The sequence below is a fragment of the Labeo rohita genome, chromosome 1 (genome assembly GCF_022985175.1).
Source record: "Labeo rohita strain BAU-BD-2019 chromosome 1, IGBB_LRoh.1.0, whole genome shotgun sequence".
In the NCBI taxonomy this organism is placed as follows: Eukaryota; Metazoa; Chordata; class Actinopteri; order Cypriniformes; family Cyprinidae; genus Labeo; species Labeo rohita.
Genome location: NC_066869.1, coordinates 26005054 through 26032635, shown reverse-complemented (window position 1 = coordinate 26032635; position 27582 = coordinate 26005054). Strand labels below are relative to the sequence as shown.

Here is a 27582-nt window from a genome sequence, read left to right as displayed (position 1 = left end):
GTATAGCAATATTATAGTATATTTTTGTGCATGTCACTGTAAATTGTACACTGTTCTTTCTGTTTATATATGTTTAGATTTGCTTTTGTATGGGTTTTTACTTCAACTGGACAAACTTAAATTACTAGTCTTTCATTTATTTATCTGCAAAATAAATAAAGCCTCTGCTGGCACAGAGAGAGCGAAGCGTTTCGTTGCTTTGCTAGTTCATGTTCCACCTTTCCGACTCCTCCTAAAAGGAATAATTCATTCCTTTTCTCTAGGCTGTTTTGAATTTTCATTTCAAACAAATGAAAAGCTTGTGTTTTCCAAACTTTCGGAATTTTGGCAAACACGACTGAAGCCTCTGCTAAATAGAAGTTTAGAAAGAGTTTTTTGGAGGATGAGCGGTTATTAAGTCCAAGATGTCCCCCGAGTATTTTTTTAAGAGCTTGCGCAGCAAGCATGCCCCAGATATAGACGTGTGCTCAGACCTTATCGCTTCTCGCAATGAACATGTCTGACAAAAGGCAGATTAGGCAAGGGGTGCATCAGGAATGTGTCTCAAAGCCATACTGACTTTTCTTAGACTTGTGCTATCAGTTACCTCGTCATTTTCTGTGTTGGCTATACGGAGTTTGAGTTCAGCCAGCAACAACACAAAAGCTACAACCAGGTAAAATGCTAAAATGGCAGACCATAATATTTATTTTATTTTGATGTTGTGTGGACACAATGCTAACAAAGTTCTTCAAAGGTGACTCACGCGTCCAGCTCGTGACTCACTCCTGTCCAGCTGACCTACAAACACATGTAAGTAAATAAGAAAAAGCTATTTTTATACTGTTGAAGTTGTTGTAAACATATATTAAGCTATTATACGAAACCACAGCCATTCTGAAGACTAGATATATACAAGACGACTTACAAAAAGACATAAACTATCATCTAAAATGATTTATCTTTTTTTCAGCTCATTAAAACGGTTCTTGTTTAAAAAGTACTTCTTTTAAAAGCAGTAGCATAATCTAGAGCATGTGCTATTGTGTCTCTCCCTAGTAACACAGAGCAGATAATAAGAACACTTCTCATGACCTTAGACCTTCTGGTGTCATAGCCAAATGACTAATGTAAACGCTTTTGCAGATCCTCCATAAATCATGCCATTTCTAGAACAAAAGAAGGCTGAGTCGACAAAGTGATGATGTTGGAAACTTTAAATGTAACTACAAATTTTCTTCTGAAGTCTGAATAATTCTCTACTTTAAACAGCTGAAAGCAGAATGAATAGTCATGTTGTTCCATCTCTGTTTTTATTTTCTTTCTGTGGTGAAAAATGAAAATTCCGCCATTAATTACTCACCTTCCTGTCGTTCTAAACCCATAAGACCTTCGTACATCTTCAAAACACAAATTAAGATATTTTTAATGAAATCCGAGAGCTTTCTGACCCTTGCAAGGTAGTGAGGACATTGTTAAAATAGTCCATGTGACATCTGTGGTTCAACCATAAAGTTATGAAGCTATGAGAATACTTTTTGTGCACAAAGAAAACAAAAAGGACTTTATTCAACAATGTTATTTTTGTTTTCTTTGCACACAGAAGTTTTCTTGTAGCTTCATAAAATTGTGGTCATGTCACACAGACTGTTTAATGATTTTAAAGTATAAATCTACTTTACTTAACTATTTTATATACTATATGACTCTTTGCAATATTCTAATTCTCAGTACTTCAACACAAACTATTCTCAGTGGTTCTGCAGCCCATCATCATACACCCTGTGTCAGCATGTCAATCACAGTCACCGCACAGACAATCAATCTGGCCTTCTTTCCCAATCGCTCTTCCTCTCCCTCCCTCCCTCTCTCTCTCTCTCTCTCTCTCTCTCTCTCTTTTGTTTTTGGTGCAAGTGCCCCAGTTACGAAACCGCGTACATCCCACTCAGTCAGAGGTTTGAGCTCCTGCTCCCTCCCACAGGGTATGTACCAATATGCACGGAGCACATTTTCACAGATGCCATCAGAGAACAAGCATATGAATTACCAGGCAGCCTGCCATCTTTGAGTTCAGACAGAATGCCATTAATACCAGATGAAGAGCCCAAACAACAACAGCACAACAACATGAAAGCCCAAAACAACTGGGACCAGGTAAAGGTTTCATCATTTTATATATTAATGTCTTGATTAACAAAGACTCCAAACTCAACTCTCTCTCTCGCACGCATACTTTCGTTCTCGCTCTCCCTTTCCCCCAAAAGTTGTGACACCATTGAAACTACCGGCAGACTTGAGGGACTCGGCGAAAAAGGATCCTGTCAGCAAATCACGTTACGATTAATAAAATATATGCCACTGTTGACCATGACTTATTCAAGAGCTATTATAAATTCATGCCTACAATTAAAGAAAACACAATCGTTTTAAAATTGAATGGCAATAAATATTAGTATTACCCAATTAAGTCACAATTAATACTAAGCAGGCTGATTAGCTGCAAATGAACACTCCAATTAAAAGATGCACGTACAAACGGAATGAAAGGGGGATTATGCTGCCCATAGCATCTGGCCGCATAGAAACGTGAGGAGAATATCAGCTAGATGGACAAAGGGGAACTATAAAGAGATAATATATGGTGTCTCTGTGAAAATTTTAAACTATCACTGTTTAGTCTTTGTACACTCTAAAAAATGCTGGGTCATTTTTTTTTTTAACCAAAATGCTGGGTTCAGCCTGCTGAATCATTTTATTGGGTTGTTTTTAATATTTTTACCCAGGTGCTGAGTTATTTTTTTTTAAAGCCAAATGCTGGGTTCAACTTGTTGGGTCATTTTATTAGGTTATTTTTTATATTTTTACCCAGGTGCTGGGTTATTTTTTTAACCCAAATGCTGGGTTCAACTTTTTTTTCATTTTATTGGGTTATTTTTTAACCCAAATGCTTTTTTTTTTTTTATTAGGTTTTTTTTTTTTTTTACCCAGGTGCTGGGTTATTTTTTAACCCAAATGCTGGGTTCAACTTGTTGGGTCATTTTATTAGGTTATTTTTTATATTTTTACCCAGGTGCTGGGTTATTTTTTTTAACCCAAATGCTGGGTTCAACTTTTTGGGTCATTTTATTGGGTTATTTTTCTTTTTTTTTTTTTACCCAGGTGCTGGGTTATTTTTTAACCCAAATGCTGGGTTCAACTTGTTGGGTCATTTTATTAGGTTATTTTTTATATTTTTACCCAGGTGCTGGGTTATTTTTTTTTTAACCCAAATGCTGGGTTCAACGTGTTGGGTCATTTTATTGGGTTATTTAAAAAAAAATTATTTAGGTGCTGGGTAGATTTTCTGTAACTCTCTGTAAATTGCTGGATTATGTTTTCTACCCAACCGCTGGGTTAAGCCTGTCACTGACGAAACAACCCAGCTGCTGAGTTACAGTCAGAGCGCAGGATTTTTGAGTCCTCTACAGGAGAGAGCGGGTCTCAGCGTTGCTGATTTGGTGCACATATTAAAATAAAAAACAGTTATTTGAAATTGCAATAATATATCACAGTATTACTGTTTTTACAAACGTTTCGATCAAATAAATTCTTGGTGAACATAAGAGACTTCCTTTAAAAACATCTTAATAAAAAATCTTATACAGACCCCAAACTTTTGAACAGTAGCTTGTGTGTGCATGTAAAACCTCTAAATCTTGACATTTTTTAATTAATTAAATGTGATGAACATTAAATCATTGCTATCTGCCAAAATCTGTTTTTGACAGGTAATGATGCACATAATATATCAGCTGATTATATTAACATACACTTGATTTAATTAACATATATCATTAGATGAAGGCAACAAAACAATTAGTGCTTTGTAAATAAATGCCTACCAGTGAAACAGCCTACAAGCTGTCAGAGAGGGCCAATCAAACCTTGCATTCAATGTAAAAAGATGAGATAAACCTCTATCTTAACACAACTTGATGAAGCAGCTATAAGAGCAGGCATTAGCACTGCTATAAAAAACGTGACCACGACCCAGTGAGTTTCAATAATATTCAGGTCAGTGTTTTATTAGAAACAAATACAGTTGCTGTATCAGCTTATTTAGGTGCCTGTTTGCAGTGCTTGATAGCAGCCTTCCTGCACTTAGACCCCATATTGATAATGGCCCATTTTACTAGGCATCGCCGGTTGCATAATGGACAGTGATGCAGTCAGCCAACAACTTTGCTTTATATGAGCTTGTTGTCCCAATCGACCTTCTTGAAATCACGCTGCCAGGGCACATAATGAAAAAGTATCTGAAACAGCTTCAATTTATGTAAGGCTGGTAAAGCAGACTTGAACCCAAGACTTACTCAGGCTTTTATATTCAGATAAGCATCTGCATTTTTTCCCCTGAGTCCGACCACCCACATTGTGATATTTCGGGCATAGAAAGTTCAAGGGATATTTGGCTCTCGATCCCACTGCCACCGTCACCGTCCCCCATGCACCCCCTCCTCCTGCATAGCTGTCAGTGTCGCATCTAAAGGAAAGGACCGGTAGGTGAGTTTGTCAGATGCAAATATCGGCGCCGATCATTTGGGAGAAGGTTACGACACGGCGGCAGGAGTTCTGTCAGGGCGAGAGAAGGAAAACGACAAAGAACGGGGGAGAGAAACCTCAGGAGGGGATTCGTAATTCCTCCTGATGCTTCCCAAGCTTCGTTTGACTGTAGACAGTCAGGCAGGCTGTGCCTCACCAAGCGCTGGTGTTTCCTTTGGGGCCCCCCTCCCGGCCGAGGGGGGAGGTGGAGAATTGCAATCCCACCCCGTCAAAGTGCTCTCTCTTAAACACTCACGTACACACACGTACACACACACACATGCAGCAACTCTCCACAGGAAAAGCTAGAGACAGAATGCGCAGCCCCTTCACAGCAGCTTTGGTGCGTCGTGGCGTCCAAATGGGATCTTGCTACACTTTGATAGTTGGTTAATTACTCATATGATACCACACAGATGTCTGGGGGGCTCTAGCCGAATATTCGTCTCACTAACTCACTGACTGACTGACTGACGGGATCCTGGGGAAGGCAGACATTTAAGGAGCGGTAGGTGAAAAACCAGGAGGCATTTATAATTCATAAGTGTAGCAGTTTACGTGCCGTTAAGGATCCCTTTAGTGCCTAGCTGATGCTAAACTGAGATGCTACTTGAAGGGCTGTCTACTAAATAGTTCCTTGTGTACCAGGTGGTGGCAGGGACTTTGAACAGGAAACACATCTTGGCTCAGAAGTGTTCCTTTGCTGTCAAGATAATGAAAGGGGGTTTCAAATGATTCCAAACAAGATGAGAGTTGATTAACTTTTCTCACTTGCGACTCCTGTGTACCAGCAGGCTACGCTGGTTATAGATTTAACCTATTTGAAAGACATCCATATCATTTCTTTATTAAGAATTTTTGTAAAAAAGCATTTCTCAGCATATGTTTAAATTGAAAATATGAGCTCAGGGTTATTAGAAAATGTGATAACACTATAGAATAAGGTCCTATTAGTTCATGTTAGTTAACTAGTGCATTTGTTACAGTGTGTAGTCATCTTTGTTAATGTCACAACTGTTCAACGGTGAACAAAAAATGATGCATTAGAGTTTTTATTAATCTTTGATAATGTTAGTTAGTGAAAATACAGTTGTTCATTGTTAATTCATGTTAATTCACAGTGCATTAACTAATGATAACATTCACAACTTTTCATTTTAATAATGGATTAGTAAATGCTGAAATGAACATTAACTTTTTGTTAACTGTTAACATCAAACTTTTTGTTTCATGTTAACTAAAGTAGTTAACTAACGAACCTTATTGCAAAGTGTTACCAGAAATACAAACTTTTAGCATGAACTAATATTAATAATTTTCGTTTTTTTTTTTTTTTTTTTTTTTCATTGTTAGTTCATGTTAACTTTCAAGTGTTACTGTTACCATAAAATATATCTGAGTGATTTACAACCATGTAATTGTTGTTAAGACGTGGTCTTTGATTTTCATAATACTAAATCCCCTATTGTGAAATTCCAAGACATTTTTATTAAGTTCGGGGGAACTGCTCTTTTGAATGCCAAATGCAAACCAGAGCGGGAATGTTTTAAAAATTAGAAATGAATAAAAACAAAAGCTTGATGCTGTGCCACTAGCACCATGCCAGCACTGATGGGTACTTGCCGGGAATGACAGGAAAGGCAACGTCTTGTCCCCGTAGCGTGACAGTAACTCGTGCTGGCACTCTCCATCTGTGCTCCTCCACTAAATCCCTTTTGAAGTTGTGTTGAAGTTTTGCAGATCTAGTGTTATACTTTTAAGTAATTCTCTTTGATTTTGTTTTATTCTGAGGCCTGCGTCGTATGTCTCTTTATTTTGTGTGCTGGAGCTGCGACAAACTGAACTCCAGATTGCTTTACAACACAATGTGGTTTTGATGTCCTGTTGTTTCTTATCCCACAGCTGTGCTAAATAGCCGTAATCAGGCTCTTATCACCTCATCTGGAAATCAAAGAGCGAACTGTGTTCCGCCATGGGCATTACGACACTACAATTGTTTTTGCTAATGGCCGTCCTGGCCACCGTTGGAATATGTCACAATAATGGAACAGAGGAAGCCTTTCAAAACTCTACTACCTCCAAAATCATTGTGCATAAAGGTCTCCAGCCCACCACCAGAAAATCCCTTCTGGATAACAATACCAGTGCGAAGCGGCATCCACCCTGCAAGGAACCCACTTCCATCAAGCTCTGTTTTAAGTATATTAACACAATTATTTCCTGTGCCGTGTTTGTGGTGGGAATAGTGGGCAACGCCACCTTGCTGAGGATTATTTACCAAAACAAGTGTATGAGGAACGGGCCCAACGCCCTCATCGCCAGCCTGGCTCTTGGAGACCTCATCTACATCACCATAGACATCCCTATCATTGTCTACAAGGTAGGCACCGATCTGTTTCTGTATTATTTTTGATTGGTAGGAAGCATGACATCATGTTGTTCTTTTCACAAAGCAGACCAGCCTATAGAGTACAATACAAAAGAGAGTACTTCAGCGCAGGAAGGGAGAATAAGCTGGCAGAGGAAGTTGGGAGGGGGCTTAGATGCACAGGGCAGGGACGTACAATTATATACGGTCATCCAGAGTTTATCTCTAGGGCCGGCCTATTACGGTTACTGAGGTTTTTGTGATGAGTGCAGCCGGGATATGGCCTGATAAAATAAACAGAGGGTTTGAAGGGCCGTCATCCAAATGAACAGCCCTGTTCTGACTAGTGCTTCATCACTAGCCAAAGTCCCTTGTCTAATTCTCGGCTCATCAGTGAACACGGTACTTGACAGTGAACAGAGGCCTGTGTTAGCAGACGGGTCAATGATGTAACATTCTCTTCATTTAACCAAAAATAGATGAAATATGCAATGCAGACATACAATGATTTAAATACACTTCTTCAGTAAAGAGTAGTTTTGCAATTCTGTATTAAAAATATGCTTTGAGGTGTAAGTCAAAAAAATGTCGTGTTCTAATATCATAATAAAGAAAGAAAAAAATGTTAACACTTTACAATAAGACGTCACTTGTTAACATCAGTTAATGTATTAACTAACATGAACGAACAATAAACAATACATTTATTACACTGTTTATTAATTTTTGTTAATGTTAATTAAAAATACAGTTGGTAATTGTTAGTTCATGTTAGTTCACAGTGCATTACCTATGCATGTTAACTAACACAACTAGTGATTTTAATAATGCACTGGTAAATGCTGAAATTAGCATTAACTAAGATTTATAAATGTTGAATAATTGTTCATTCATAGTTTGTTAACTAAAGTAGTTAAACTAATAACTTATGAACCTTATTGTAAAGTGTTACCCAAAAAAAATTATTTTGGCAACGTCTCTTATTATTTCTTATGGGATGAAAGAGACTCATGTGGTGCAATCTTAAAACTATATGTGGTCCAAACAACAAGCAGATAAAAAAAACACATTAAACAGAAAATGATATCATAGAGGACCCCTGCGTATCCTTATGATTGTGTGACAAGGTCAATGTGTTGACCTTTTATGCACAGTTAGTTCATGTTGTAAAATGTCATGTGGTGTGACCCCCAAAATGTACTGACATTTTATATTAATTCATGATAATAAAAAAGATATTTAAAAGGAAAAGAAACAAGAAAATAATGATTGTGCAAACTCCTGTATTCAGTGTGTACAAAACATTATTTACTTTATGTACACTTTTTATGTAATTTTATTTTTGTTGACTATACATTTTACTTGATGGATACACCACAAGATATTTTAGTCATACTGGATCTTTTCTTGAAAATGCTATAAAAGTCTTTTTTTTTTTTTTCAAAACAAGCATGACTACAAAGAGTGCATTTCTAAAACTTGCCAATGTTTTAAAGGGGTCATGAACCAAGAAATCAAAATTCTCTTCATCTTTTGAAGAGGTCAGTGTACTATAAAAATGTCCTGTAAGTTTCAGAACTCAAAACTTTCTTGTTAGTCTAAAAAAAGCTTTTATTGAAGCCAATCTGCTGAAACAACAGGTTGTGGGATGTGCCACTTTATGACGTACTAGTGTGGCTAAACACCACCTCCATTAAAGAAGATAATTCACTTTATTTATAATTCACTTTAACACATTCTGTTGACTATAAGTAACGTTGCACCTACATATCTACTAACTCTCACTAGAGTACTAGTAGAGTATTAGTAGAGTGGTAGGGTTAGGGTTAGATTAAGTTGACATGTACTTGCAAAATTACTTATAAGCAGTAGAATATCTGTTGGGAGACCATCACAAAAAAGACTTACCAGATATTAAACAGACAGTCTACTAATACTCTAATGAGAGTTAGCTGACAGGTGCAGAATGTCCACAAGGGATCATCAAAATAAAGCGTTACCAAGAAATCAGTGCCTGCTTCTACAACACTTCCTGTTTAGCCCCGCCCCCCGATTAACACATGTGGTGTAAATAACAAGAGGCAAACGCAGGAAACCAAATGATAAAAATGGCTCAGAAGACAACAAGACGCTGTTCAGTGCCAAGTTGCGAAAAAAACAGTCTTTGCATTCCTTTCCTTCTGATTCTAACACTAGGAAAAAGTCAATAAACTTTATTTTTAATGAAGTTCCAGACCACTTCAGTAAGAACTTGGTCCTTTGTTTACTTCATTTTACCACAGACTCATTTTCAAACAAGGCACAATTCGACACAGGATTTTCAGAAAGATTGAAACTAAAAGACAATGTTGTGCCTGCTATATTGAATCTGACAGTTAGGGTTGGGCGATATGGCAAATAATTAAAATCTTGATTTTTGAATTTTTTATGATTTTTAACTAATCAACTTGAAAACGTAACTACAATATGATTCAAGTAACTTTTTCTTTATTAACCCTCTAGTTAAAGAACAGTCTATTCCAAGTGCACCCCACATGATGTAAATGTTAAACAAATCGCTTGTTAAATATCTTTGCAGAAACTATGTATGAACTACAACTACATCTTGTACGAACTTGTCTTATACATATTATGTGCTAAGAAATAATACAAGGAAAATGCTTTAAAAAAAAAACCCTCAAAGGTCAAGGTAATTCAAATTCAAAATTATTAACTATAATAGTCCAAATGCTCTGTAAAAACAATGAACAGCAGCTTTCAGCCTGTCATCATGATGCAACCATGAAATATCAGACATACATACAGGTTTTTTTATTCTATTGCACTGCTTTTCCATTGTTTTTCTGTGAACATGGACACTTTGACTGTTGCATCCACATCTCTTGCGGCGTCTAACGCACGTAACGGCATTCTAAAATGCGACACTCAAACTAAAAGAAGTTCACTCCCATCTTCTTGCATGCTTTTTCCTATTCCACTGCCCGTGTTGTATCTTTGTCAACACAAATGCACTTTCTGTGTGAATGGTGCCTAGAGATATGAGCACGTCACACATGAGCGGTTAATCACATGCGCCGACACATGGTTGGACTGTTTTTTTCTTTACGGTTATCATTGGCGTATTGTCAAAGTGTCTAATTCTAACATTTGGTAACATTTTCCTCGATTTATAAAAAATAAAAGCATGGCAAAACATTCAGTTCAAATTAATTGATAAAAACTGTTTTTATTACGTGGTGCTTTGTCTGTTATTACAAATCGTTTGATATGTACTGAGTACTTATGCTAAATCACAGCAGCGTCCATATGAAGGAAGTAGGCTGTCAAACATACACAACTGTTAGCCAATCACAGCAGTGGGCGTTTACTTCCGAGTCTATTCAAACGTTTAAGTGTTCAGATGAGGGTGGTCAAAACAGGACATAAAATAGCCTAATAATTCTGAATTATGATGTTTTTGGATCTAAAAATCTTGATAACATCATAAGTGAACCTCAGAGAACAGTACAAAATAATAAAAAGGCAGTTCATGACCCCTTTACACTATTTGTTTTTCATTAACTTGGATTCTCTTATACTTTCATCACTGACCCATGTCATATTTCCTATCTGTAGTCTGTCTTTAGAAATTATTAATTGTTAAAACACTCTGTGAAATGAGTTTAGCACTGAATGTTTGTCTTCCAGTTTTAAGAAGTCATAAAGTCAGCTATTATGTTTTGCAAAATTCATTTTGAGGGACTTTTCAACAGGATATTGGGTGGAGATGTAAGATGAACATAGTCTTAACAGTTTCGAGATCAGAGATCTCGAGTGCTGCTCTATTAGGTCGGAAGGTGACAAATGAAAGCTCATATGAAAAAACATCAATGTTTTAAAACGGAACTGTGACATTTAGCATGTCTTGTTTTGTGACGCACAGACTCATGTGTACTCCAGACCACAGCCTTTCAATATACATCAAATACACAGGCAAACACACTTCTCCAGCTGTGCCACTGATTAAACTCTGTACTCTCATACAAACAGGGCCAGGATACACCCACGAGGAGTTTCCTTTCTAAACCCGAGCGTAATCTGCATACTTTTCCTGTTTAACAAAAGGCAAGGTCCTCTTAGAGAACCTTGTCAAGGCCACTTAAATGATGTTACTTTAGAGGCCCAAACCAACAAAAAAACTTCTGATGACGCAAATGACATTACAAAAAGGGGTACACTTCAAAAAAAAGAGACAGGAGGTTTTTGTTTTCAACACTACTGGAGTCTCGCAAGGTGAAGACAAGCAAAAGTATACAATGACCAAGAAAGTGCCTGGGCTGATACACAAGCAACCATTGAAACGGCTCTAAAGCCATTTCATCAAGACAAGATGTGTGCCCCTAAGGCCAAAGACGGGAACAGAGAGTAAAAGCAAAAAAAAATCTGCTTCTTATTTAAGCAAATTCCGGAAATCTAGACTGCTTCAATTATGGTTAAACATCTCCATTTCTTTCTTTCCTTCTTTATAAATACATGTCCAGACATACAGTAAGCGCTTAAAATAAGTAAGAACATGTTCCTCGTCCACATTTAATTCATCTTAATGCACTGTGTTCTACTAGAGTGAACGGTTAGCTGAGGAATCATGAATGATTCTATTTTTCTTGCAGCTACTTCTCGCAAAATGGCCATTTGATGACAACCCATTTGGACTCTTCCTGTGTAAACTGGTGCCTTTCCTTCAGAAAGCGTCTGTTGGGATTACAGTACTCAATCTGTGTGCTTTGAGTGTGGACAGGTAAATCAAAACTTCACTATTTGGATATCAAAGTGTACACATTAAACATTGCTGACATATTATGTTCATAATCTTAAAAAGTGGTTCTTGACAGACCTGTTTCAGGTCTGAATCAGATGTGTTTGATTAGTGAGACGCTGAAAATGTTGGGGGATGTTGGGGGAGGTCAAGGACCAGGGTTGAGAAACAAAAAACAAAACAACACCAAAAAGTTAAAATACTGACCACTTTCAGTGTTTTGCTTCTTGCTTTTTCTAATTCACTATCATTGTGAGTTTTTCTCCAGAAAATCATATTTAATTAAGGAAATAAAGTTTGTAAACTCTTTGTCTACAAAATCTTTTCTAATTTGACCTTTAATCTTTGGGTCACCGTGAGGTTCAGGTTCAGATTTCACTGTTGAGGTCTTAAGGTCAGGGATAGACAAAGGTCAGAAGCTGGCTTTATGTTTTTAGACCACGTCACGTTTTAATCTTTCACTCCTCTACCTACTATAAAACCAAGTTATTTTGAATCGTTTAGTCAGTATAATGCAAAACAATGTGGAATCCATCTGCAATTACATTCATTTTTATTCTGACACCAAAATGCAAGTCATTTGTCAAGTAACTTATATTCTTTCTATTTAGTTTATCCACCATTATTTTATTACAATTTTCTGAGGCAAAAAAAAAAAAACACTTGTTTTCTCAGTTTTTATTTTTTGTTTGTTTTTTCTTTAATTAAGTTTTCTACGATAAGAGAAACGGCCGTATTTCCTGAATCATCTTGATCAGGGTGGTTTCCATCGAATCCAGCAGGAAACATTAGTGTATTTGATTGTGGTTTAGGGGAAAAGGCGGGGCGTTAGCCTGTCAAGTTTTTGTACTCTCCCCAGTTTATAAGGTCAACTCTAATGGGCACCTCTCATTAGAAAGTATTTTCCTCATCAAGAGGCAGAAGCCACCTGCCCACCTCTACCATAATTGTTACCATAAAGAAGAAGAACCGACGGCTAATACAGTCGAGGTCAAAAGTTTGCATCCCCCTTTCAGAATCATTAAAAATGTTAATTATTTTACCAAAATAAGAGGGATCATACAAAATGCATGTTATTTTTTATTTAGTACTAGCCTGAATAAGATATTTCACATAAAAGATGTTTACATATAGTCCACAAGAGAAAATAATAGCTGAATTTATAAAAAAAATGACCTGGTTCAAAAGTTTACATATGGTTAATTCTTATCACTGTGTTGTTACCTGAATGGTCCACAGCTGTGTTTTTTGTTTAGTGATAGTTGTTCATGAGTCCCTTGTTTGTCCTGAACAGTTAAACTGCTTGCTTTTCTAGTCCCACAAATTCTTTGGTTTTCCAGCGTTTTTTTGTGTATTTAAACCCTTTCCAACAACGACTCTATGACTTTGAGATCCGTCTTTTCACACTGAAGACAACTGAGGGACTCAAATGCAACTACTACAGAAGGTTCAAATGCTCACTGATGCTCCAGAAGGAAAAACCATGCATTAAGAGCCAGGGAGTGAAAACTTTTGAACAGAATGGGGATGTGCACATTTTTTCTTATTTTGCCTAAATATCGTATTTCTTTCATTTAGTACTGCCCTTTGGAGGCTACAGAAGATAGTTATATGTTTCCCAGAAGACAAAATAAGTTAAATTTACCCTGATCTTCAAATTGAAAAAGTTTTCACCCCCCCGGCTCTTAATGCATGGTTTTTTCCTTCTGGAGCATCAGTGAGCGTTTGATCCTTCTGTAATAGTTGCATATGAGTCCTTCAGTTGTCCTCAGTGTGAAAAGATGGATCTCAAAATCATACAGTCATTGTTGGAAAGGGTTCAAAAACACAAAAATGCTGGAAAACCAAAGAATTTGTGGGACTTGAAGGATTTTTCTAAAGAACAGCAGGCAGTTTAACTGTTCAGGACAAACAAGGGACTCGTGAACAACCATCACTAAATGAAAAAAAACACAGCTGCGGACCATTCAGGTACTAATACAGTATAAAGAATCGAGGGGATGTAAACTTTTGAACCGGGTCATTTTTATAAATTGAACTATTATTTTCTCTTGTGGACTATATGTAAACATCTTTTTATGTGAAATATCTTATTCAGGTCAGTACTAAACAAACAATAACATGCATTTTGTATGATCCCTCTTATTTTGGTAAAATAATGAACATTTTAATGATTCTGAAAGGGGATGCAAACTTTTGACCTCAACTATATCTTGTCGTATGATTATACAATAAAACTAAACTAAAATTCTATCCTTTGGCCAATTTAAGATATTGTGTAAGAAAAAAAAAAAAAAAAAAAAAAACAATAAAAAGAAATTAAATTACCTTTTGACACATTACCTCAACATAATTTCAGCAACTTTCGATATATAAAAAGAAAAGACTTTATATTTAAAAACATCAATATTATATCCTTATTATCTTTTAGACAATGTTATTTATTTATTTATTTGAATGAATGAAAGACGTTTCATTGTCATCCAGCACTATAAAAGCAACAAATGTCTAGCAGCTTGTCGCAATTTTTAAAGCGTGAATCACTTGAATCAAACGTCTGGCCTTTATTTCACAACCGCACAGCAGCTTTCAATTAGATCCTGAATCATGCCGAGGAAATGTTTAGCACATCTCGTCCGATTCGTGTTCCCCATGTTGCGTGAGCTCACATATCATGTCTCTCTCTTCCGTCTGAGTGTTGGCAAAGTGGATACATCTCCACTTATTAAAATATAAATGCCCCATTGTTGTTAAACAGGAATATTCAAATGGGTCATAAAAAAAAAATATAGTTACGTATAAAATCTTGATGCACCGTTTTACAGAAAAACCCACAAGAGAAAAGATATTAATGAAACAAACAAGCAAACATGACTTTGAGCAAAGGGAAACACACAGCCAGGCAAACCAGTGACTTTATCCAAACAAACAGCTGAAGTATATCTGTGAGCATTTTAGTAATATGAATATTAAAATGCAAAGCAGTCTTTTCATTAATCTTAGATCAACCTTTGCAGCTACAAACCAGTAGCTGAATGTTGCCACAGCTGCACAGCAATATTTTTACAAAAGCTTTCCCACACAATAGGAATCTGATCAGTTAAGCTTCACAGGTGTTGACATAAAAAAATGTTTAGTGCACATGGAGCTTCAATGTTATGTCTCGGTTTTGAAACGCTGAAACAGATGAGCAATCATCTGAGAGTTTTGTTAACGGTTGTACCTTTTGTGGTTCAGGTACAGGGCCGTAGCGTCCTGGAGCAGAGTGCAGGGGGTCGGAATTCCCCTCTTTACCGCAATTGAGATCTTCTCCATCTGGGTCCTGTCCATCATCTTGGCTGTGCCAGAGGCAGTGGCCTTCAACATGGTCACGTTCACCTACAAGAACCAAACCATCCACACTTGCATGCTCAAGTCTGACATTAACTTCATAAAGGTACGCTTCCGGATGGAAGTCTTGCAGACGTCTTTTCCCCTCATTCACATAAACACTCAAACACATTGTAATAAACAGTGCATCCTGTCCGGTTGACCCCGAACAGGATGCTATGCACTATTTCTGTGATCTTTTACAAACTTTGATCCTGTGAATAACAACATTTTTTTGCGTAAATAACAGACAATACAGGGGGATAAGAGTAAACTCTTTGAGTTTTCCTCAGTTCCCCATGCAGGAGATATCTGGAGATTTCTTTCCGTTTGTTCGAGTCCAAAGAAGTAAATTGATAGCAGACCACAAGTGCAATTACAAGCTGATGTATCTCTCTCAAGCAGAGCCATATGTGTAGATGAGAAACAGAGGTCATTGTCTCATACGAACCCTGCCATTAATCACAGAAACAAAAGGCAATTCAGACGAGACTCAATACAGCACAATTCAATTATAAATATTAAATTAACATCGTGTTCTGTTCACTTTATGTACTTTTTATGCATAACAGCTAGGGAAAATGTAAGGTCAGCTAATAATTATCACAAAACAAATCCAGCAGGGCCATCAGGATGTGACATAAAAAGACTTTCCTGTTTAAAAAAAGTAGTTTCCACTACTTTTCATGGACTATTTTGCTAACATACACCACAGTTCAAAAGTTTACTGACCTGGCAAAATTTTACACAGTAGTGTATAACATATTTAGCTAGAATTTAGTCTTTTTATTGTTAACATCTCTTTATTTTTCTTATCGGTTCATTGCTCTTCTGGCTTCTAATCAATGCTGAGATCTGCTGAGGCCATTTTTGCTACTTTTACCACAACAAATTAACAATTTTAAAGTGGTTATGAACTGACAAATAAAAAAATCAAACAGTAACGTTGCACCACGTAAGTGTGAGTAACTGTTTTTATTACGTGGTCACTACAGTCCACTAATCGTGGACTATTCAAGCATTCTGATGAGGGGCCTATTTTTTGTAAATGTATGTTTTTTGATGTAAAAATCTTGGTAACATTATAAGTGGACCTCAGAGAACAGTACAAAATTTTAAAAAAGGCAGTTCATGACCTCTTTTAAAATTGCTATTAAAAGAGTTGGTATTTTCATATAACAAGGATTTTAATGGATAGTGTATATTTGTTTTATCTTCTCTCAGCTCTATGCAGATTGGAAAGACTGGTGGTTATTTGGCTTTTACTTCTGCGTGCCACTGGCCTGCACAGCTGTTTTCTACACCCTCATGACATGTGAAATGCTCAACCACAGAAATGGAAGCATTCGGATTGCCCTCAGCGAACACCTTAAACAGGTAAGAAGCTACCCTTAATACTAATGATATGATAAAAACATACTAAAAATTACTGAACAGTAAAGGTTTTTGCATTTAGACTGTATTAATGTTTTTATGAACACTTACAGTTGAGGTCAAAAGTTTACATTCCAGAACGTTCAAACGCTCACTGATGCTCCAGAATTAAAAACCGGAGGGTGAAAACTTTTGAACACAATGAAGAACATTTTTCTTATTTTGCCTAAATATCTTTTTTTTTTTTCATTTAGCACTGCCCTTTAGAGACTACAGAAGATAGTTACATGTTTCCCAGAGGACAAAACAAGTTAAATTTACCCTGATCTTGAAATTCAAAAAGTTTTCACCCCCCTGGCTCTTGCATCATGTTTCCTTCTGAAGTAATCCGTGAGCATTTTAACCTTCTCTAACAGTTGCATATGAGTCCCTCAGTTGTCCTCAGTGTGAAAAGATGGATCTCAAAATCACACAGTCATTGTTGGAAAGGGTTCAAATACACAAAAATGCTGGAAAAGCAAAGAATTTGTGGGACCTGAAGGATTTTTCTGAAGAACAGCAGGCAGTTTAACTGTTTAGGACAAACAAGGGACTCATGAACAACTATCACTAAACAAAAAATAACACAGCTGTGGATCATTCAGGAAACAACACAGTATTAAGAATCGAGGGGATGTAAACTTTTGAACAGGGTCGTTTTTATAAAATCAACTATTATTCTCTCTTGTGGACTATATGTAAACATCTTTTATGTGAAGTATCTTATTCAGGTCAGTACTAAATAAACAATAACATGCATTTTGTATGATCCCTCTTATTTTGGTACAATAATTACAATTTTTAATGATTCTGACCTCAACTGTAGATGATATCATATTCTTTTTAGCCTGTCCTGTATGCACTATTGTAGTAAAGCGTTTGAAAGCTACATAGCAATATGTATGAGAGTATACAACACTGAAAATACTGCTGTTCTAATGGCTTGTTTATGCTCTGCAGCGGCGTGAAGTGGCTAAAGCAGTCTTCTGTTTAGTGCTGATCTTTGCTCTTTGCTGGTTCCCTCTTCATCTCAGTAGACTGTTGAAGAAAATGATTTATGTTTCAACTGATGAAAGACGTTGCGACCTATTCAAGTGAGTGAGCCTTTGCCGATTTTGACTCTTAATGGCAGACTGGTTTATTTTATACCTTACATACTTGTACTGCTTGTGCAAAAGGTATCTTTTTCCAACCTAAAAGTTATAGTTTGTACTCTAAAGTGTTTATACAGTTGCGCTCATAAGTTTACATACCCCTTGGACACTAAGATTTGTACCATTTCAAAAAATAAATAAATTAAAATATTAAAAAAAAATAAGTAAATAAAATCTTAAACAGTAAATCTTAGGTTTTTATGATCTTTCTTCGTATTTTTTTTTTTTTTTTAATTTAATTAATAGATAAAGCAAAGGGTATGTAAACAGAACTGAAGCAGAACTGGATATGCAACAAAATTAAACAAGTGTCCAAACTTTCAGCTTCCTGTTGATCATGGATTATTTTGGCATGAACTTGGCTACTGTGAACTCCTGCATCAACCCCATCATCCTCTACTTTGTGAGCAAGAAGTTTAAGAATTGCTTTAAGGTGAGTTTAAAACTGTTTGCTATGTATATTAAACTGTCACTGCAAACAGACTCACACAGAAGAGTGAGTTTCCTTGCGTCTTCAAAAAAAATGGCCAGAACAGAACAATCTATCAGCAAATGGTTGATTTACAAAGACAGATGTTTAGGGTACTGTGAGTCATTCTCAGAGAGAGATAAGCCATGCCCGGCCCTGGTTGTCTTCTTACTGAGCACAGTTTACCGACAATGATGTCAGACCCTAAGTGGGCTCCTTCTGAGTAATGAGGATGATCCCAAAGATACAGTGCAGCTCAAGTGTTTGTGAGACGAAGCAAAACAACAACAACTCAAAGTTCACAGACCTAAATACAAGCAAACTGATGATTTGTGCAAGAGATGGTATGGGTCCAAGAGAAATATGCAAAGTTGATTTACTATAGGCCAAACTTGGTGGTGCAGATAAGAAATACTGATCCATAAACGCATTCATCTCTAATACAATACAGTGTCCCTAGTTAAAAATAAATATACTTACTTTATGCTAAGTATACTACAAAGACATTTACATATTTATATACTTAATAAAAATACCTTGCAATTGTACTTAGTGTACTAGACTGGTATACTTAAAGTCTGCTAAATTGCAACAACTACAATTGCAAGAAGTTAATGCACTTTAATTGTGCGGAAGTATTGCTGAAGTATAACGAAAGATATACTTAAGTATATTAGATTGTACTAAACTGGAACTATTGCAAGTATACTTATACGTACTTAAATATCTTGCATTTAAAGACTGATATTATTCAAAGATCATACAATCCTCATTAATAGTGACATTAAAACACATTTTAGGCTTAATATTTAAAAAATATGCATTGTGTAGGTTGCATTGGGTTGCTGTGATTAACTTTACATTTCGCCATTATTTCAATGATATGAAATGGTTGCACTTGGTGAGCTACTGCTGCTATCTGTTGCTATTTTTACCGCAACACAACTTGGAACGCACAACTCGGAAAATAACATAGTGACGTCCACAGCTACCGAAAGAACATACAGGTGGCGATGGATATAAGCATAGGTTTAAACCAAATGTCGTATCATCAATTTTTCCCCACAGGGAGTCTAAACACCCCCGGATATCGAGTGAAATTCATGCTGAAAAACTTCTTTAGTGACTTCGGCATAATGACTAGTGTTTGCATGTTTACATCCTGCTAGGATGGCATCTAGCGTTTATTGTTTCTGCCATTTCTAACCTCTTCCAGTAGCTGTGGTCTCAAAGGCATCAGGGCTAAAGTAGAGAGAGTAAAGACATGGGTTTTATTTGTCCACAGGCATTCTCCCATTCTTTTCTCCTCTTCTTATTGCTAGGAAATCAGTGAAGACTAGGGCTGCACGATAAATCAAATGTGATTGTCATGCGTGTCCCGTCAGTAAAGCCGATTCTGTCATTAGCAGTACATTTCCATCACATGCTTTCAGTTGGAGCGGCATTTAATACACAGAGCCATAGATCACGTTCATAATCGCAGATGAATCGCATTCGATTATGAACACGATATTGCATCGCATGTCAGTGATCTACGGCTCTGTGTATTAAATGCCACTCCAGCTGAAAGCATGTGATGGAGATTTACTACTAATCAGAACCGGCTTTACTGACGAGATGCGCATGACAATCGCATGAGATTTATCGTGCAGCCTTCGTGAAGACTTACATTGCCCTTCGACTGCAAATTACAACTTATTTTTCGAGTTGTGTTGCAGTAAAAATAGCAACAGGTAGTTCTAGTAGCTCACCAAGTGCAACAATTTCACAATTTTCGAAATAATGGCACTCCCATAGTTCGTAACAATGTGGATTTTTAACATAAATCATGATTTATGTTATTTTAAGCCATACAAGTCTTAATACTCAGGGTTCCCTTTAAGCCTTTATAGCCTTAATATGCCACTGTAATCATAGTGAATGCATGAAATGGTGCTTTATTGTCTTTAGTGTTCATTTCAGTTGGAAACTAAGTACATTTTTGCCCAATCTAGGTAGGCATGTTTTCCAATGAGCCTATGTTGGTACAATCATATGATTTTTCTTTGTTCTTTATCATTATTTTAGTCCTGCTTGTGCTGTTGGTGTTACACCAGGAACCAGGTATCCAGCTCAGGACCAATGAACGGCACCAGCATTCAGTGCAAAAACCATGAGCCCGGCAACCTCAACACTGACCGGAGCCTCCGCAAATACAGTGACTGAGAAGTGAAGGACTCGCTCCAGACAATCTAGATGCTTAAAAGCGGACACCATCGTGTCAAACTTTGAGGTGGAAAACATTGTAACCATTCATATGAAACTAAAGTTCCTGTGCTCGGCGCAGCATCAGGTTGTTTTTATATATAGCTTCATGGACCTGATATATTTAAAGTCTCCCGCAGATCTCCAGCAGCTGTTCCCAGACTTTCAAAGGGTTGTTTTGTTGTGTGAGAAGTGGTGGGAGTGAAGACCAACAGCGACAGGATGCAGTTGAACCTAACAGCCACAAATTAACCCTCAACAGGAGTTTGACATGTTTTCCTTTTGTAAATGCTACACTATGAACATGCTCCGGATCGTCACTGTCCGACGTGAAAGGAAGTTGCAGAAAGGAAGAGTAAAGTGGCAAGGGTCAATCTGTGTTTGCTGTGTTCCTTCCTATAAGCTTTGCCAAAGAAACTCCCAGCTTGCTGCTGAGGAGGCACCTTATCTTTCAAATTCAATGTCCGGTTGTTATTGTTAGCACACTCAATGCAGATATGGAAGCAAGGCTAGTTTGTAAAACAGGAACTTTCAGGTTGCCTTAATCTTTATTTAGTTGTTAAATGAATCATATTGTGCGCTGGACGTCACCTCTGTTTTTTTAGTGAGGTAGGAAGATAATCAAAATAAGCCTTTGTGTTTGAATGCCAAATTAAGTTTACTGTATATATGCTTGTTTAAGATAAAAATGTAAGCTCAGAATTAAATTAAATATCAAAACATGAACCTAATACAGCAAATGTGAAATGAACCAGCTGGATTCAATTCTAGCAATAAGGAGGCAAAGGAAACTTTGACCTTGCTGGGATTTAAGAGTAATTTCTAGGAATGCATCCAACTGCAACAAATGCTGTGTTATAGTGTAAAGAAAAAAAAAATGAGCATAAGGGCGCGGGAAAAAGGGGCCTTTCTGTAATCAAAACAAAACGCCCAAGAGATACAAACATATCTTTGCTTTTTTTTTTTTTTTTGACACTGTGAATTTTCTGTGAAGAGAACTTATACATGCTATTAACCTTGCAAACATTAATATTATTACTATTTAATGGCCTCAGTATTTGTATATCATCTGTATTTTAAGTTGATGTATTTGCTGTTGTAGCAAAAACGTACAGTACTGCTCAAAAGTTTCGGGTCAGTAAGATTTTTTTATTTTTTTTTAATTAATATTTTTCTTCAGGAAATAAAGATGCATTAAATTGATCAAAAGAAATAGTATTAACTTCATTAAACATTACAGGAATATATTACATTTTAAAACATTTTCAAATAAACTGTTTATAACGATTACAAAATTACTATTATTTACAAATCTAACAAATGCAGCTTTTTCTAAAAAACAAACTTTAAAAATCCTACAGGCCCCAAATGTTTGATAGGTAGCGGATACAGAATTTTAAGAAATTCATTTTCTTCTCAGTGTTGAATCTAATATGAATGACATTATACACTTTCTGACAGAGACCTACACTGTAAAAAAACAATTTGTCGAGTCAACTTAAAATAATTTGTAACCTGGCTGCCTTAAAATTTTAAGTTCAGTCAACTCAAAAAAAAGTTTATTTAACTTGAAATGTTAAATTATACTAAGTGACAACTTATATATTTGAGTTGAATCAACTTCAAATTTTAAGGCAGCTGGGTTACTTACCCATCTGTTAAGTTTAGCAAACACAAATTACTAAGTTGTTACTTAGTACAACTTAACATTTCAAGTTGACTAAACTTATTTTAGTTGACTGAACTTAAAATTTTAAGGCAGCAGGGTAACAAATTATTTTAAGATGACTCAACAAATTGTGTTTTTTATTTTTTACAGTGTATGTAGGTCTTGTTAATTTGGCGTGTTGATAAATATAAAGAAAATGACATTTTGTAGTGGAATCTGATTTCACAGATTATCCTTATGTTAAACATGTACTGGTCTTCAATATCACCACTGAGTGAGGAATGTTGCACATTTATTATAAAAAAAAACAAAAAAACAATAGCTCTGTTTACTCTGTATGCTAGACTATAGATTGTTTTACATATCATGAATGACTGGTTAAACAAAACACATTTCTTCTCATAGACTGTTATAACTTCAGTTAAATTTTCTAGATAAGCTGCTAGTTATTTTAGAGTATTGGACCAGGCTATTGATTCAACCACTTAAAGCAATGTTATCTTATCTCTAAGTGTAATGAGGTTTCAGTCCTAAAAGGAGAAAGGTGCCTTGTGACAGCTGTCTGTTTTTGGCCTGGGAAGAAGCTCCAGCTTGGGAGTGATTTATGATGTACTTTGACTCACCGGGCAACACGGCCCCTCTAGGTCATCTGTGTCAACCCAGAGGATGTGAACCGGGCACACTAGAAGATTAGATGTAAACTATGGAGCTTATACCATCATCTGTCTGCAGTGTCAGTTTAGCAAGTGTTTATTTAGACAAAAGTACTCTATACTGGTTTGGACAAATAAATGTGTTTTTTATTTGCCTGTGTGGACTTTTCTAAGTAAATAAAGAAGTGCATATAATGGAGATGATTTTTTTTTTTTAAGCACAATAGACAAATTGTTGGTCTGGTCCCAGACATGATTCCTCTGTAATAGAACATTATTTGCTTAATGCAGAATTACATGCGCTAAGAGTTACAAATTTCTATTATTTATAATGTTAATCTTTTTTGACTGATGTAACATTGCAACACAATGTTCTAAGCTGAATATAAACCTACTCCACCAGCCAAAACTAACACGGACTTAATAATTTACTATGAAAATGTCTTTTTGCTTGTTTTAAGACATTCTTTTATCACACATGAAATTAGATATTGAATTTAGAGGACTGAGACAAGTCTGTTTTGAGACTCTTGCCAAATTATTGAACATGTGAAAATATGACTTATCCAAGGTTTGAAATACTCTTTCTCATGCTTATGAAACTGTCTTAGGGGAGAAGAAGGAATGGTTTTAGGTCCGAGGAATTTGGTGGGAACCTCTGAGCTTGCCAAGGAAGAAGCAAATGAAGCTCAAAGGCAAATGAAGCACAAAAAAACAACTAGAAATGATAAGCCGATGTGTCAAACGTCTACAAAAATTCAAACATCACTCTGCTGCTGTATGTAATTCAAAACGAAGGATTAAAAAAAAAGAAAAAGAAAAATTTCAGAATGTGTGTGCTCTTTTGTGCAAGCAGCTAAAATTTTGATTAAATGTTTGCTAAAAATTCTCCATAGCTCAGGATTTACTCTTTCAAAAAGTGCCATATAATATAATATACCATGGTCTGTCTAAATACCTGATTCTGATTTGGCTGGCAGGTATGCATTAAAACCGTTCAAAGGAGAAGTCCACTTCAAGAACAACAATTTACAAATAATTTACTCACCCCCTTGTCATCCAAGATGTTCATGTCTTTCTGTCTTCAGTCATGATGAAATTATGGTTTTTGAGGAAAGCATTTCAAGATTTTTCTCCATATAATGGACTTCATTGGTGCCCTAATTTTGAACTTCCAAAATGCAGTTTAAATGCAGCTTCATAGGGCTCTAAATGAGGAAGAAGGGTCTTATCTAGCGAAACGATTGGTAATTTTTTTTGGAAAATAAAAATTTGTAGGCACAAAAGCTAGTGTAGCACAGGCTCATGACTCTACGTACTATTGAACCACATCGAAAGGTCACGCGGAACGTAGGTGGAACTACAGACCCAGTGTTTACAAAGCGAACACGCAAAGACTAAGAAAGTGCAAGTAAGTCAAACGCTGTTTACAAACAAAAAGGTACAACGATGCTGGACGATTCCGAAATTGTTGGAGAAAATAAGATGGAGTTTTTCGCCATACTCTACCTTTTTGAGCCGGTGTACACAGACGATGTACTGATGTGATTCGTAGTAGTGATGGGAAGTTCGGATCATTTTACCGACTCGGACCTTTGAGTCTTGTTCAGCAAAATGAACTAATCTTTTTTTTGAGTAATTTCGTTCATTTTAGCAAAATATAATTAAAATGTTACGTGTTACTTCCCTAACACATCTACTGCTTACACAAACTTTGATCACACTACAAACAAGACAAAACTATAATGCTATAAGAAACAGAAAACATTAATTCATTGTTTACCTGGGTATTTAGTCTATGATTAGCTCACCTCACCTATCTTGGGTTTGAGTCGTTCATTCATCACGTGACAGCCCCATAAGATGAACGAACAACTCGAAAAACTCAAAGATTCAAAACAGGCAAACTAATTCCAGTACAGAACCTAACAGGCTGCGTGACTGAACGAATCACACCCCGAGATAATTCGTTCTTCCCGAGTCACATTAAAGATTCGTTCAAAATGAAGGATCATTCAAGAACGACCCATCACTAATTCGTAGCATCTTAGACACACATCCCAGAGCCTGTGCTACAGAAGTTTTTGTGCTTAAAAAGTATACAATTTTTTTTTTTTTTTGAAAAAAATGACCGATTGTTTCACTAGATAAGACCCTTCTTCCTCAGCTGGGATCGTTTAGAGCCCTTTGCAGCATTTAAACTACATTTTGGAAGTTCAAAATTGGGGCACCAATGAAGACAGAAAGACATGAACATTTTATATCATTCAGTATTAATGCGCTGCTTTAATTGATGCACACAAACCAACATCACTCGCATGCAAACACACACATTCACACACAACCTTCTTGGCCTCCACGCCGTGCATTAAAATCACTGAATGCACAGCTAGCTGTGCATTCATATATATATATATATATATATATATATATATATATATATATATATATATATAAAATCACACAATATCACGCGGGCAGCAAGGGGAATGTGACACAAGTGCTGATTTTGTCCCGATCTATTATAAGATAAAATGTGATTTTATACAACAGTTCAGTAAATAAGAAGTTTGATATTGTGTTATATTTTTTGCAGAGAACATATTACCTTTGAAGCCACAGCAGAAATGTCACAGAAATGTCGCAGAAATGTTTTGGTTACCAATGACTTACATGGTATGAACAAAAAATACTGAGATGTCTCTCAAATGATCTTCTTTTATGTTCCATAGTTTACATTAGGCTGTTGCAACCTAAATGTTTATTATGTGTAATAAATTTTATGCAGAATCAAATAAAATATTTATTTCTAAAGCTACAATTTGTAATGTCTACTTGATACTTAATACAAAAATAGCTTTAAAAAATCTTTTGTGGGTTTTTTCACAGTCAAATTTTGCGATGAATTAGATTAATTAATCAAAATATCATATAATTAATTAGATTAAAAACTTTTAATCGACTGACAGCCCTAAACATAATTATATATAATTATATTTCTGGCTTTCTGAGCCTTTGAGAGCTTTCTGAGGTTTCTGGGCTTTGAATGTGTCAGTTGCGTTGCCGTCGAGGTCAGAAAGCTCTCAGATTTCATCAAAAATATCTTAATTTGTGTTCTGAAGATGGACCAAGGTCTTACGGGTTTGGAACGACATGAAGGTGAGTAATTAATGACAGAATTTTCATTTTTTGGGAGAACTGTCTCTTTAAATTTATCCTGCCCTCAGTTAAGGTCTCTCAACAAAGCACATATGTTCTGAGGAAAAACAGCATTATATTGTAGCTCTCCAAGGCCAAACTCTCCCATACCAGCAAACATAGATAAGCTCTGACTTTATCCTAAGGTTTTTTCTTAAAACTGTGCTCTGCCATGGATTATATTAATAACATACTTCTAATATTACATACCACCACTGATATTATACTTAAAAAGGCAAGAAACCAACAGCATTTGGATCAAATCTGTGGACAAATTGGCCTTAACTGTGAGAGCATGCAGTGCAGTCACCTCTATTTATGAGAATGAGGTAACCTCAAACCAAAACCTTCCAGAAACGTATGCGATGAAAAAACTAATACAAAGTAGTAAGAGCGCAAATATGTATTAAGGTTTGTTCATTGCATATGAGCATATATGGTTATTTTCTAAGCGTATTTGATTTAATTGACTGCTAATGAGGATTGGAATCATTTGTGTACAATTTCTGTCATAAATCTGGGCAGATGTTTGAGATTAATAAATAATCAAATATTATTTTCTTTTTATTCTGTCCTGAGGGTATCTGGAATGACACCAACTCACGAAGATCAAAATTCACACATGTACAAAGACATAAAGCCATGAACCACGTTCCAATAACTCTCCTCATTTAGCCCAACGCGTACTGACGTTTAAATTACATCCAAACCAGCACAGAAGCAGAACTCTCATGCTGAGATGTTAACTATGGACGTCACTCAGTGTTTAAACTTTAAATGTGTATCCAATTTTCTCAAACACACCGCCTGTTTGTCTTCCCTGCCCCGACATGGCAGAGTCCCGCATGCCATTTTGCAGCGCTATCCCTCTAAGTCATCCAACAAGGCGCTCACATGAGTGTGGCAAGAGCGATTTCTAATTTATAAAAGCCAAAAGGATCGATTCAATATTCATGAACAATCTGTCCCATCACAATGAGCCATTTCTGTAACTGGGGGGGCAGTATGATGACAGTGCAGCGACATAAAGGAAAAGTTCTGCCTCCGCGTATTCAGGACTACTTTAGCCTACATCTTTCTCAATCCACAAACAATGCATTAACTCTTTTTTTTTTTTTTTTTTAGATATACCTTATTTTTGTGAATGGATGTTGACATGCTGTTGCATTTGTTCCTTCCCAGATAAAAAAAGAGCGAGGGAGGAAAAAATGAGTATTGAGTTTTACAAGTCAAGCTCCTGCCATTGCTTTCATCATGGAAAGTTCAAGCTGTAGTTGATTTTCTATGTAAAAGACCATTAAACTCGTCCTCCACATTTGGTGGGTAATTGAAACAAGCTAGTGAAACTGCACTCTTATGTCTTCTGCGGGACTGCTGGATCTGGCAATGGGAGACTGTTTGAGCTTAAATCAGCCTTACCTAATTATAAACTGTAGCTATTCTTCATTCCACATTCAATTTTGATTTGAAAATTGTTTGGATGAGCTCTCTGACTTCATAAATGTATCGTTTGCATAAACTAAACATGTTTTTTTGTACAAAGATGATGTATTAACAGGTCTTTTATATGCTTGCACATGTTTACTGATAAAGTAAAATAGTTGTTTAGCTAGTCCACTAAGAAAAAGGCATTTGCCCAGGGTTACAGTGTTACTCTTCAACACTGGATACAAACACAATGTACTGATAC

General features: G+C 36.2%; 1 protein-coding gene across 3 annotated transcripts; it reads left to right on the top strand.

Annotated features, from left to right (window-relative positions):
• The first annotated feature begins 480 nt into the window (after positions 1–480).
• Positions 481–22893, top strand: ednraa (endothelin receptor type Aa). Of its 3 annotated transcripts, XM_051110859.1 has the most exons (10): positions 481–655; positions 737–792; positions 1894–2133; positions 6463–6940; positions 11578–11705; positions 14961–15159; positions 16317–16469; positions 17466–17599; positions 17984–18092; positions 20196–22893. In XM_051110859.1, exons 4-10 carry the CDS (start codon positions 6533–6535, stop codon positions 20331–20333), a joined length of 1269 nt encoding a protein of 422 aa, XP_050966816.1. In that variant the 5' UTR covers positions 481–655; positions 737–792; positions 1894–2133; positions 6463–6532; the 3' UTR covers positions 20334–22893. The 3 variants fall into 3 exon arrangements, with proteins under 3 accessions (XP_050966816.1, XP_050966825.1, XP_050966809.1); XM_051110868.1 differs by lacking the exon at positions 1894–2133; XM_051110852.1 differs by lacking the exons at positions 481–655; positions 737–792; positions 1894–2133 and adding an exon at positions 4825–5068.
• The last annotated feature ends 4689 nt before the right edge of the window (positions 22894–27582 follow it).